Source organism: Oncorhynchus kisutch, unplaced genomic scaffold, assembly GCF_002021735.2.
Source record: "Oncorhynchus kisutch isolate 150728-3 unplaced genomic scaffold, Okis_V2 scaffold3809, whole genome shotgun sequence".
NCBI lineage: Eukaryota > Metazoa > Chordata > Actinopteri > Salmoniformes > Salmonidae > Oncorhynchus > Oncorhynchus kisutch.
The window spans coordinates 100531-115099 of record NW_022265754.1 but is presented as its reverse complement, the minus strand read 5'-3'; the positions used below and the strand labels follow the sequence as shown (position 1 = coordinate 115099).

Below are 14569 nucleotides of genomic sequence, written 5' to 3'. Positions count from 1 at the left end.
TTTTAATTTAACCAGGTTAACCTTTTCATTTAACCAGGTTAACCTTTTTCATTTAACCAGGTTAACCATTTAACCAGGTTAACCTTTTCATTTAACCAGGTTAACCATTTAACCAGGTTAACCATTTAACCAAGTTAACCATTTAACCAGGTTAACCTTTTCATTTAACCAGGTTAACCATTTAACCAGGTTAAGCTTTTCATTTAACCAGGTTAACCATTTAACCGGGTTAACCTTTTCCATTTAACCAGGTTAACCATTTAACCGGGTTAACCTTTTCCATTTAACCAAGTTAACCTTTTCATTTAACCAGGTTAACCATTTAACCAGGTTAACCTTTTCCATTTAACCAAGTTAACCTTTTCCATTTAACCAGGTTAACCATTTAACCAGGTTAACCTTTTCCATTTAACCAAGTTAACCTTTTCATTTAACCAGGTTAACCATTTAACCAGGTTAACCTTTTCCATTTAACCAAGTTAACCTTTTCATTTAACCAGGTTAACCATTTAACCAGGTTAACCTTTTCCATTTAACCAAGTTAACCTTTTCATTTAACCAGGTTAACCATTTAACCAGGTTAACCTTTTCCATTTAACCAAGTTAACCTTTTCCATTTAACCAGGTTAACCATTTAACCAGGTTAACCTTTTCCATTTAACCAAGTTAACCTTTTCATTTAACCAGGTTAACCTATTTTAATTTAACCAGGTTAACCTTTTCCATTTAACCAAGTTAACCTTTTCATTTAACCAGGTTAACCATTTAACCAGGTTAACCTTTTCATTTAACCAGGTTAACCATTTAACCAGGTTAACCTATTTTAATTTAACCAGGTTAACCTTTTCCATTTAACCAAGTTGTCCCATTTTGACTTCAAACAATCCCGATATTGAGGTCAATATCAGTGGGCTGTTATATTTTAATACAGATACTGTCGTTCGTAGCTTCACTTTTCTGTTCGAGACAACAACAACAACAACAACAACAACAACAACGCCGGTCCTTATCATTCCACAAGCACATGTTGCAGTGTGACTCGGCTCACCTGTTTTAGCCTGGTTCCTCTCTAGGTTTATAATCTCCACCCGGAACAGCCAGAAGAGGACTGGCCACCCCTCATAGCCTGGTTCCTCTCTAGGTTTCTTTCTAGGTATTGGCCTTTCTAGGGAGTTTTTCCTAGCCACCGTGCTTCTACACCTGCATTGCTTGCTGTTTGGGGTTTTAGGCTGGGTTTCTGTACAGCACTTTGAGATATCAGCTGATGTACGAAGGGCTAGATAAATAAATTTGATTAGATTTTTAGTTTAGAAACATTAAAGTGGTGCAGTTCGTTAGTTTCTTCCCCTTCAAGGTTCCGTAACACGACCGGGTTTGTTTTGGTTCCATTAGAACTTCCTGTCGGTGTTTCAGAAGACCATCCTGAGAGACAAGGCTATGGTGGATGTCTTTAAAGCCATGCTGAGCGCTGTCAATCCCGTCAAAGGTATTGTGGGTAGGTATCAACAGCTGAGGAAGGATTCCTACCAGGGTTGTGTTTATTAGGTTATACAGGTTATACAATGGAAAACAGTTTTTAAATGATTCACGGTGGGAAAACAACAAATTACTGCTTCTTATTGAGACAAAGGAAGTCCCTCCCCTGTTTCAGTCATTATGACCAGGGAATATTAGGCTCCCACTGAACAGGACCTAGAGATGATGACCAGGGAACATTAGGCTCCCACTGAACAGGAGATTATGACCAGGGAACATTAGGCTCCCACTGAACAGGAGATTATGACCAGGGAACATTAGGCTCCCACTGAACAGGAGATGATGACCAGGGAACATTAGGCTCCCACTGAACAGGACCCAGAGATGATGACCAGGGAACATTAGGCTCCCGTTGAACAGGACCCAGAGATGATGACCAGGGAACATTAGGCTCCCACTGAACAGGACCCAGAGATGATGACCAGGGAACATTAGGCTCCCGCTGAACAGGACCCAGAGATGATGACCAGGGAACATTAGGCTCCCGCTGAACAGGACCCAGAGATGATGACCAGGGAACATTAGGCTCCCGCTGAACAGGAGATTATGGCCAGGGAACATTAGGCTCCCACTGAACAGGAGATTATGACCAGGGAACATTAGGCTCCCACTGAACAGGACCCAGAGATCATGACCAGGGAACATTATGCTCTGGATATGACTGTCCAAGGCCATCATCACTCACGGTTGCATTGCTTTGTCTTCTTTCTGTCAGCAAATGCCAGTAAAGGCTATGCCAACGCTGTTGCCAAAACACAGAAGATCTGGGGTCCGTACTTGGAGTCCATCATGAAGGTACTGTGTTTCAGTAAACTGTTTCAGCAATACCAACTTTAATGTTGTGAGCAACACAACCTCCACATTCAGTGATCGATCTCTAGATGACTATAATCATAGATGGGTGACACAGTGCAGAGCCTGCTGTCGTGGTAACACACTGGTACACCTCCAATTGACTCAAATTAGCCTATCGGAAGCTTCTAAAGCCGCGACATCATTTTCCAAGCTGTTTAAAGGCACAGTCAACTAAATGTATTTAAACTTCTGACCCACTGGAATTGTGATACATGTGAATTGTAAGTGAAATAATCTGTCTGTAAACAATTGTTGGAAAAATGACTTGTGTCATGCACAAAGTAGATGTCCTAACCGACTTGCCAAAACTATAGTTTGTTTAACAAGAAATTTGTGGAGTGGTTGAAAAACGAGCTTTAATGACTCCAACCTAAGTGTCTGTAAACTTCCGACTTCAGCTGTGCACCTCGAGGTTTATTACAAGTTGAGCTGTCTTCTACACATTCCTAGCTAAACGCTGAATGGCAGTATACAGACAGAAAGGGAGATCAAAGAAAATTATAGAAGTTTCTCCGAGGTCTATATCCCCCCCCCCCCCACCGGGGAGACCAAGGGGGTTTCAATCCCTGTGTGGGAGATCAAAGTGACTCAAAGAAAATTCTAGAAGTTTCTCCGAGGTCTATATCCTCCTCCCCCAACCGGGGAGACCAGGGGGGGGTTTCAATCCCTGTGTGGAAGTGACCACGGGTTGGTTTTTCCTCAGGTTGGTCAGATGCAGATCCTGAGGCAACAGATCGCCAACGAGTTGAACTACTCCTGCAAGTTTGACTCCAAACACCTCGCTGCTGCTCTGGAAAACCTCAACAAGTCAGTGGCACCATCTGAGAGGATGCATAGAGAGACATGACATATGTATAAGTCTCGTTATAAGACGTTATGAAGGCTCGTACATGCTTATTAAAGGATGACATACAGTGGGGAGAACAAGTATTTGATACACTGCCGATTTTGCAGGTTTTCCCGACTTACTAAGCATGTAGAGGTCTGTAATTTTTATCATAGGTACACTTCAACTGTGAGAGACGGAATCTAAAACAAAAATCCCAGCAAATCACATTGTATGATTTTTAAGTAAATAATTAGCATTTTATTGCATACATCAAATGCTTGTTCTCTCCACTGTACCTGCAGGCTTTAAAAGTAAAAGGTTTCTGTTCATTTGAAATGGAAAGAGTGATTGTGGTTTGTCATGAAAGACATGGCCGTTGTCATGAAAGGGATGGCCGTTGTCATGGAATTTCTTATCAGTAGACATGGAAATGTCATAATTTTTTTTCTAACATATGTTTCTACTAATTGGTCTTTTGACCAATCGGATCAGCTCTTTTACCACTAATGGGTCTTTTGACCAATCGGATTAGCTCTCTTACCACTAATTGGTCTTTTGACCAATCGGATCAGCTCTTTTACCAGTAATTGGGCCTAAGAGTGTGAACCCGGTAAAGTCATGTCACTATAATAATTTGTGTCTGTCATTTTAAAGGGCGTGTTGAACAGTCAGGTGTCTGCTGTATCTACTGTAGGTCTCTACTGGCTGATATAGAAGCCCACTACCAGGACCCCAGCCTTCCATACCCCAAGGAGGACAACAACCTGCTGTATGAGATCACAGCCTCTCTGGAGGCAGCAGGCATTCACAACCCACTCAACAAGGTCTGGCTTCTAATTACTACTACTACTACTACTGCTACTACATTCACAACCCACTCAACAAGGTCTGGCTTCTAATTACTACTACTGCTACTACTACTACTACATTCACAACTCACTCAACAAGGTCTGGGTCTAATTACTACTACTGCTACTACATTCACAACCCACTCAACAAGGTCTGGGTCTAATTACTACTACTGCTACTACTGCTGCTACTACTACCACACTCACAACCCACTCAACAAGGTCTGGCTTCTAATTACTACTACTACTACTGCTACTACATTCACAACCCACTCAACAAGGTCTGGCTTCTAATTACTACTACTGCTACTACTACTACTACATTCACAACCCACTCAACAAGGTCTGGGTCTAATTACTACTACTGCTACTACATTCACAACCCACTCAACAAGGTCTGGGTCTAATTACTACTACTGCTGCTACTACTACTACATTCACAACCCACTCAACAAGGTCTGGGTCTAATTACTACTACAGCTGCTACTACTACTACTGCTACTACATTCACAACCCACTCAACAAGGTCTGGCTTCTAATTACTACTACTACTACTGCTACTACATTCACAACCCACTCAACAAGGTCTGGCTTCTAATTACTACTACTGCTACTACTACTACTACATTCACAACCCACTCAACAAGGTCTGGGTCTAATTACTACTACTGCTACTACATTCACAACCCACTCAACAAGGTCTGGGTCTAATTACTACTACTGCTGCTACTACTACCACACTCACAACCCACTCAACAAGGTCTGGCTTCTAATTACTACTACTGCTACTACTACTACCACACTCACAACCCACTCAACAAGGTCTGGCTTCTAATTACTACTACTGCTGCTACTACTACCACACTCACAACCCACTCAACAAGGTCTGGCTTCTAATTACTACTACTGCTACTACATTCACAACCCACTCAACAAGGTCTGGCTTCTAATTACTACTACTGCTACTACTACTACTACATTCACAACCCACTCAACAAGGTCTGGGTCTAATTACTACTACTGCTACTACATTCACAACCCACTCAACAAGGTCTGGCTTCTAATTACTACTACTACTACTACTGCTACTACTACTACTACATTCACAACCCACTCAACAAGGTCTGGCTTCTAATTACTACTACTACTACTGCTACTACTACTACTACATTCACAACCCACTCAACAAGGTCTGGCTTCTAATTACTACTACTGCTACTGCTACTACTACATTCACAACCCACTCAACAAGGTCTGGGTCTAATTACTACTACTGCTACTACTGCTGCTACTACTACCACACTCACAACCCACTCAACAAGGTCTGGCTTCTAATTACTACTACTACTACTGCTACTACATTCACAACCCACTCAACAAGGTCTGGGTCTAATTACTACTACTGCTACTACTGCTGCTACTACTACCACACTCACAACCCACTCAACAAGGTCTGGCTTCTAATTACTACTACTACTACTGCTACTACTACTACATTCACAACCCACTCAACAAGGTCTGGGTCTAATTACTACTACTGCTACTACATTCACAACCCACTCAACAAGGTCTGGGTCTAATTACTACTACTGCTGCTACTACTACCACACTCACAACCCACTCAACAAGGTCTGGCTTCTAATTACTACTACTACTACTACTACTACAACAACATTATTCACAACCCACTCAACAAGGTCTGGCTTCTAATTATTATTACTGCTACTACTACTACTACAACATTATTCACAACCCACTCAACAAGGTCTGGCTTCTAATTACTACTACTACTACTACTACAACAACATTATTCACAACCCACTCAACAAGGTCTGGCTTCTAATTACTGCTACTATTACTACTGCTGCTGCTATTACTACTACTACTACTACTACTACTACTACTACTACTATTGTAGATCTACATTACAACCCAGCACCTCCCTTCACCTGTTCTATATGATGTAGATCTACATTACAACCCAGCACCTGTTCTATATGTTGTAGATCTACATTACAAACCAGCACCTCCCTTACGTCATCTCTTCTATATGTTGTAGATCTACATTACAACCAAGCGCCTGCCTTACTTTCCTATCGTCAACTTCCTCTTCATCATCGCTCAGCTGCCTAAACTGCAGTACAGCAAAAACCAAGGTGAGTTATGGTCAACTTTATCGATACTCACAGGGGAAATCAGGGTCAGTTTGAATCAACTTTATCGATACTCACAGGGGAAATCAGGGTCAGTTTGAATCAACTTTATTGATACTCACAGGGGAAATCAGGGTCAGTTTGAATCAACTTTATTGATACTCACAGGGGAAATCAGGGTCAATTTGAATCAACTTTATTGATACTCACAGGGGAAATCAGGGTCAGTTTGAATCAACTTTATTGATACTCACGGGGGAAATCAGGGTCAGTTTGAATCAACTTTATTGATACTCACAGGATAAATTAAAATTTTCACCATTATAATGACATATACACTGAGTGTACAAAACATTAAGGACACCTGCTGTTTCCATGACATAGACTGACCAGGTGAATCCAGGTGAAAGATACGATCCCTTATTGATGTCACTTGATCCATTCCAATCAGTGTAGATGAAGGGGAGGAGATGTTTAAGCCTTGAAACAATTGAGACATGGATTGTGAATGTTTGCCATTCAGAGGGTGAATGGACAAGACAGACGATTTAATTATCTTTAAAAAGGGTATGGTTTTAGGTACCAGGTAGAGGGCTGGGTTCCCCTGGGTCCTGATGGTAGTAGGTACCAGGTAGAGGGCTGGGTTCCCCTGGGTTCTGATGGTAGGTACCAGGAGGAGGGCTAGGTTCCCCTGGGTCCTGATGGTAGTAGGTACCAGGTAGAGGGCTGGGTTCCCCTGGGTCCTGATGGTAGTAGGTACCAGGTAGAGGGCTGGGTTCCCCTGGGTCCTGATGGTAGTAGGTACCAGGTAGAGGGCTGGGTTCCCCTGGGTCCTGATGGTAGTAGGTACCAGGTAGAGGGCTGGGTTCCCCTGGGTCCTGATGGTAGTAGGTACCAGGTAGAGGGCTGGGTTCCCCTGGGTCCTGATGGTAGTAGGTACCAGGTAGAGGGCTGGGTTTCCCTGGGTCCTGATGGTAGTAGGTACCAGGTAGAGGGCTAGGTTCCCCTGGGTCCTGATGGTAGTAGGTACCAGGTTGAGGGCTGGGTTCCCCTGGGTCCTGATGGTAGTAGGTACCAGGTAGAGAGCTGGGTTCCCCTGGGTCCTGATGGTATGGTAGTAGGTACCAGGTAGAGGGCTGGGTTCCCCTGGGTCCTGATGGTAGTAGGTACCAGGTAGAGGGCTGGGTTCCCCTGGGTCCTGATGGTATGGTAGTAGGTACCAGGTAGAGGGCTGGGTTCCCCTGGGTCCTGATGGTATGGTAGTAGGTACCAGGTAGAGGGCTGGGTTCCCCTGGGTCCTGATGGTAGTAGGTACCAGGTAGAGGGCTGGGTTCCCCTGGGTTCTGATGGTAGTAGGTACCAGGTAGAGGGCTGGGTTCCCTTGGGCCCTGATGGTAGTAGGTACCAGGTAGAGGGCTGGGTTCCCTTGGGTCCTGATGGTAGTAGGTACCAGGTAGAGGGCTGGGTTCCCCTGGGTCCTGATGGTAGTAGGTACCAGGTAGAGGGCTGGGTTCCCCTGGGTCCTGATGGTAGTAGGTACCAGGTAGAGGGCTGGGTTCCCCTGGGTCCTGATGGTAGTAGGTACCAGGTAGAGGGCTGGGTTCCCCTGGGTCCTGATGGTAGTAGGTACCAGGTAGAGGGCTGGGTTCCCCTGGGTCCTGATGGTAGTAGGTACCAGGTAGAGGGCTGGGTTCCCCTGGGTCCTGATGGTAGTGGGTACCAGGTAGAGGGCTGGGTTCCCCTGGGTCCTGATGGTAGTAGGTACCAGGTAGAGGGCTGGGTTCCCGCGGGTCCTGATGGTAGTAGGTACCAGGAAGAGGGCTGGGTTCCCCTGGGTCCTGATGGTAGTAGGTACCAGGTAGAGGGCTGGGTTCCCCTGGGTCCTGATGGTAGTAGGTACCAGGTAGAGGGCTGGGTTCCCCTGGGTCCTGATGGTAGTAGGTACCAGGTAGAGGGCTGGGTTCCCCTGGGTCCTGATGGTAGTAGGTACCAGGTAGAGGGCTGGGTTCCCCTGGGTCCTGATGGTAGTAGGTACCAGGTAGAGGGCTGGGTTCCCCTGGGTCCTGATGGTAGTAGGTACCAGGTTGAGGGCTGGGTTCCCCTGGGTTCTGATGGTAGTAGGTACCAGGTAGAGGGCTGGGTTCCCCTGGGTCCTGATGGTAGTAGGTACCAGGTAGAGGGCTGGGTTCCCCTGGGTCCTGATGGTAGTAGGTACCAGGTAGAGGGCTGGGTTCCCCTGGGTCCTGATGGTAGTAGGTACCAGGTAGAGGGCTGGGTTCCCCTGGGTCCTGATGGTAGTAGGTACCAGGTAGAGGGCTGGGTTCCCCTGGGTCCTGATGGTAGTGGGTACCAGGTTGAGGGCTGGGTTCCCCTGGGTTCTGATGGTAGTAGGTACCAGGTAGAGGGCTGGGTTCCCCTGGGTCCTGATGGTAGTAGGTACCAGGTAGAGGGCTGGGTTCCCCTGGGTCCTGATGGTAGTGGGTACCAGGTAGAGGGCTGGGTTCCCGCGGGTCCTGACAGAGATCATTGCAACGTTGTCTATGTTTTTCATTCAGACAGACAACTTTGCGATTAAAATGTTTTTATTGTCCTGCAGATTATTTGGAAACATGAATCTTTCTCCTTTGTATGTGTTACCCTACCTATTCTAGTAAAATAATGTTATTTTTCACATTATTCACACACTGAGTTCTCTGCTTCAACTTCAGTAGTCTACCTCTCCTAGTTGGGCGTGAGAGTGCGTCTAGTCCTAGTTGTAGTAGTTCACTTCCAGTATGACATTTATTTAAATATGATTAGGTTGGGTTACTATGGTGACCTTAGGTTGGGTTACTATGGTGACCATAGGTTGGGTTACTATGGTGACCTTAGGTTGGGTTACTATGGTGACCTTAGGTTACGTTACTATGGTGACCTTAGGTTGGGTTACTATGGTGACCATAGGTTACGTTACTATGGTGACCTTAGGTTGGGTTACTATGGTGACCTTAGGTTGGGTTACTATGGTGACCTTAGGTTGGGTTACTATGGTGACCATAGGTTACGTTACTATGGTGACCTTAGGTTGGGTTACTATGGTGACCATAGGTTAGGCTGCCATGGTGACCGTAGGTTAGGCTGCCATGGTGACCGTAGGTTAGGCTGCCATGGCGACCGTAGGTTAGGCTGCCATGGTGACCGTAGGTTAGGCTGCCATGGTGACCGTAGGTTAGGTTACTATGGTGACCGTAGGTTAGGTTACTATGGTGACCGTAGGTTAGGTTACTATGGTGACCGTAGGTTAGGTTACTATGGTGACCGTAGGTTAGGTTACTATGGTGACCGTAGGTTAGGTTACTATGGTGACCGTAGGTTGGGTTACTATGGTGACCGTAGGTTGGGTTACTATGGTGACCGTAGGTTGGGTTACTATGGTGACCGTAGGTTAGGTTACTATGGTGACCGTAGGTTAGGTTACTATGGTGACCGTAGGTTAGGTTACTATGGTGAGCGGGTGTTGTGCCTTTTCATTTTCAATAAGTATTGATTATTTTATTTGTCTCTGCCTGCTAAACGTCCTCCCAAAAGCTAAGCTATGTCCTATAGGACTATGCAAAACGTAGCAAGTGTTACTGTCATCATTATTGTTGCTTCCAGTTCATTAGCCGTACCTGAGAGATCAGGTTTAAAAGAGTAGGCTTTTTAGACTATGCATGGGTGGAGAAGCACAGGGCAGTTTATACTTCCTAAATACGATTAGGCTACATTGCCTAGCAATAATTATTAGTCACCCATATTTCTCGGTCTGAAAATCGTCCCACTCCTAAAAGGTAGGCTATTTAAACAGCTGTAGAGATCGTCCCACTCCTAAAAGGTAGACTATAAAAACAGCTCTAGACAAAGGACAAGTCTCTCCATCTCTGCTGTCTTCCAGCTACATCTACCATATTGGCTGATCTAGCCCAGTAATACAGATAGTCCATATTGGCTGATCTAGCCCAGTAATACAGATAGCCCATATTGGCTGATCTAGCCCAGTAATACAGATAGCCCATATTGGCTGATCTAGCCCAGTAATACAGATAGCCCATATTGGCTGATCTAGCCCAGTAATACAGATAGCCTAATATAACCATCTAGCCCAGTAATAGCCCAGTAATACAGATAGCCCATATTGGCTGATCTAGCCCAGTAATACAGATAGCCCATATTGGCTGATCTAGCCCAGTAATACAGATAGCCCATATTGGCTGATCTAGCCCAGTAATACAGATAGCCCATATTGGCTGATCTAGCCCAGTAATACAGATAGCCCATATTGGCTGATCTAGCCCAGTAATACAGATAGCCCATATTGGCTGATCTAGCCCAGTAATACAGATAGCCCATATTGGCTGATCTAGCCCAGTAATACAGATAGCCCATATTGGCTGATCTAGCCCAGTAATACAGATAGCCCATATTGGCTGATCTAGCCCAGTAATACAGATGGCCCATATTGGCTGATCTAGCCCAGTAATACAGATGGCCTAATATAATGGGTCAACTGAGAATCTCTGGTCATTTTAACGTATTTCTTAAGTTATTTTTGCGCATTTGATATTGCCTTTAGGGTGCAATTTTGATGGGACCATGGCTGGTGGGTGACTTGGGTTGGGTTGGCTGGTGGGTGACTGGGGTTGGGTTGGCTGGCAGGTGACTGGGGTTGGGTTGGGTTGGCTGGTGGGTGACTGGGGTTGGGTTGGGTTGGCTGGTGGGTGACTGGGGTTGGGTTGGGTTGGCTGGTGGGTGACTGGGGTTGGGTTGGCTGGCGGGTGACTGGGGTTGGGTTGGGTTGGCTGGCGGGTGACTGGGGTTGGGTTGGGTTGGCTGGTGGGTGACTGGGGTTGGGTTGGCTGGTGGGTGACTGGGGTTGGGTTGGCTGGTGGGTGACTGGGGTTGGGTTGGCTGGCGGGTGACTGGGGTTGGGTTGGGTTGGCTGGCGGGTGACTGGGGTTGGGTTGGCTGGCGGGTGACTGGGGTTGGCTGGCGGGTGACTGGGGTTGGGTTGGCTGGCGGGTGACTGGGGTTGGGTTGGGTTGGCTGGCGGGTGACTGGGGTTGGGTTGGGTTGGCTGGCGGGTGACTGGGGTTGGGTTGGGTTGGCTGGCGGGTGACTGGGGTTGGGTTGGGTTGGCTGGCGGGTGACTGGGGTTGGGTTGGGTTGGCTGGCGGGTGACTGGGGTTGGGTTGGGTTGGCTGGCGGGTGACTGGGGTTGGGTTGGGTTGGCTGGCGGGTGACTGGGGTTGGGTTTGGTTGGCTGGCGGGTGACTGGGGTTGGGTTGGCTGGCAGGTGACTGGGGTTGGGTTGGGTTGGCTGGTGGGTGACTGGGGTTGGGTTGGCTGGTGGGTGACTGGGGTTGGGTTGGCTGGTGGGTGACTGGGGTTGGGTTGGCTGGTGGGTGACTGGGGTTGGGTTGGGTTGGCTGGCGGGTGACTGGGGTTGGGTTGGGTTGGCTGGCGGGTGACTGGGGTTGGGTTGGCTGGCGGGTGACTGGGGTTGGGTTGGGTTGGCTGGCGGGTGACTGGGGTTGGGTTGGGTTGGGTTGGCTGGCGGGTGACTGGGGTTGGGTTGGGTTGGCTGGCGGGTGACTGGGGTTGGGTTGGGTTGGCTGGCGGGTGACTGGGGTTGGGTTGGGTTGGCTGGCGGGTGACTGGGGTTGGGTTGGGTTGGCTGGCGGGTGACTGGGGTTGGGTTGGGTTGGCTGGCGGGTGACTGGGGTTGGGTTGGGTTGGCTGGCGGGTGACTGGGGTTGGGTTGGGTTGGCTGGCGGGTGACTGGGGTTGGGTTGGCTGGCGGGTGACTGGGGTTGGGTTGGGTGACTGGGGTTGGGTTGGGTTGGCTGGCAGGTGACTGGGGTTGGGTTGGGTTGGCTGGCTGGCAGGTGACTGGGGTTGGGTTGGGTTGGCTGGCTGGCAGGTGACGGGTTGGGTTGGGTTGGCTGGCAGGTGACTGGGGTTGGGTTGGCTGGCAGGTTGGCTGGCAATTGTCCACCACCCAAAGGACATCCAGCCAATTGGACACAACTGTGGGAAGCATTGGAGTCAACATGGGCCAGCATCGCTATGGAATGCTTTCAACACCTTGTAGAGTCAACATGGGCCAGCATCCCTGTGGAATGCTTTCAACACCTTGTAGAGTCCATGTCCCGATGTAATTGAGCCTGTTCTGGGGGGAAAAGGGGATACAACTCAATATGAGGAAGGTGTTCTTAATGTTTTGTAAACTTAGTGTAGGCTGTGTTTACACAGGCTGCACAATTCTGATCTTTTTCCCAAAGAGATGATCTGATTGGTCAAAATGAGTACCTGTGTAAAGGCGACCCAACCCCGGTCACCTGCCAGCCAACCCAACCCCAAAAATATGAAATAACATTTAAAAAAATCTCTGGTCCTGACCCATGTTGAGTGTGTTCCACCGTGTGATTGGCTGGTCCTGACCCATGTTGATTGTGTCCCCACCATGTGATTGGCTGGTCCTGACCCATGTTGAGTGTGTCCCCACCATGTGATTGGCTGGTCCTGACCCATGTTGAGTGTGTCCCCACCATGTGATTGGCTGGTCCTGACCCATGTTGAGTGTGTTCCACCGTGTGATTGGCTGGTCCTGACCCATGTTGAGTGTGTCCCACCATGTGATTGGCTGGTCCTGACCATGTTGAGTGTGTCCCATCATGTGATTGGCTGGTCCTGACCCATATTGAGTGTATCCCACCACGTGATTGGCTGGTCCTGACCCATATTAAGTGTAGCCCACCATGTGATTGGCTGGTCCTGACCCATGTTGAGTGTGTCCCACCATGTGATTGGCTGGTCCTGACCCATGTTGAGTGTGTCCCACCATGTGATTGGCTGGTCCTGACCCATGTTGAGTGTATCCCACCATGTGATTGTTTGTATTCTCCTATTTGTCCAGGGATGACGTGCAGGAAAGCCACCGACCCCGTAGACTGGTCTCCTCTGGTTCTTGGCCTGCTCACTCTGCTGAAGCAGTTCCACTCCAGATACACAGAGCAGTTCCTGGCTCTCATTGGGCAATTCATACGCTCCATCATGGAACAGTGCACCAGGTACGATTGATTGATTGATTGATTGATTGATTGATTGATTGATTGATTGATGGATTGATGGATTGATGTGTTGATTGATTGATGTGTTTGATTGATGTGTTTGATTGATTGATGTGTTGATTGATTGATGTGTTGATTGATTGATGTGTTGATTGATTGATGTGTTGATTGATTGATTTGATTGATTGATTTGATTGATTTGATTGATTTGCCAGTTTAAAAACATCCCATATACACATCAATTTTAAGAGCGTAACAGTGACATCACAGTAATGCAGATGTATTGATATATAATAGATGTAGTGCTAGTGAACGTGGCCCAAGGCTGCTTATTCATATATAATAGATGTAGTGCTAGTGAACGTGGCCCACGGCTGCTTATTCATATATAATAGATGTAGTGCTAGTGAACGTGGCCCAAGGCTGCTTATTCATATATAATAGATGTAGTGCTAGTGAACGTGGCCCAAGGCTGCTTATTCATATATAATAGATGTAGTGCTAGTGAACGTGGCCCAAGGCTGCTTATTCATATATAATAGATGTAGTGCTAGTGAACGTGGCCCAAGGCTGCTTATTCATATATAATAGATGTAGTGCTAGTGAACGTGGCCCAAGGCTGCTTATTCATATATAATAGATGTAGTGCTAGTGAACGTGGCCCAAGGCTGCTTATTCATATATAATAGATGTAGTGCTAGTGAACGTGGCCCAAGGCTGCTTATTCATATATAACACATGTAGTGCTAGTGAACGTGGCCCACGGCTGCTTATTCATATATAATAGATGTAGTGCTAGTGAACGTGGCCCAAGGCTGCTTATTCATATATAATAGATGTAGTGCTAGTGAACGTGGCCCAAGGCTGCTTATTCATATATAATAGATGTAGTGCTAGTGAACGTGGCCCAAGGCTGCTTATTCATATATAATATATGTAGTGCTAGTGAACGTGGCCCAAGGCTGCTTATTCATATATAATAGATGTAGTGCTAGTGAACGTGGCCCAAGGCTGCTTATTCATATATAATAGATGTAGTGCTAGTGAACGTGGCCCAAGGCTGCTTATTCATATATAATATATGTAGTGCTAGTGAACGTGGCCCACGGCTGCTTATTTAAAAAAAAAAAATGTTAATCTCTGCAGATCTAATCTGTATAAATACAATTTGAATGCAAAAAAGAATGTAAGTACATTTTGTGGATCACTGTGTTACTATATGTGGATTATATTCTGCTTCAAATTGAATGAAATGTAGAT

At 46.7% G+C, this 14569-nt stretch overlaps 1 protein-coding gene across 5 annotated transcripts in view; it reads left to right on the top strand.

The window, feature by feature from the left end:
- The window catches only part of LOC109883820 (WASH complex subunit 5), a 50932-nt gene that overhangs the window by 35358 nt on the left and 1005 nt on the right, over positions 1-14569 (top strand). For 4 of the 5 annotated variants that reach the window (XR_004209049.1, XM_031820981.1, XM_031820983.1 and 1 more), the window contains exons 22-27: positions 1393-1495; positions 2252-2331; positions 3095-3198; positions 3915-4044; positions 6128-6224; positions 13156-13309. Coding sequence is in view for 4 of the 5 variants with exons in the window: in XM_031820981.1 (XP_031676841.1) it covers positions 1393-1495; positions 2252-2331; positions 3095-3198; positions 3915-4044; positions 6128-6224; positions 13156-13309 (668 nt within the window). In the remaining variant the exon portion in view is untranslated. The remainder of the gene's footprint in view (positions 1-1392; positions 1496-2251; positions 2332-3094; positions 3199-3914; positions 4045-6127; positions 6225-13155; positions 13310-14569) is intronic. The other variant, XM_031820984.1, reaches the window with a different exon arrangement.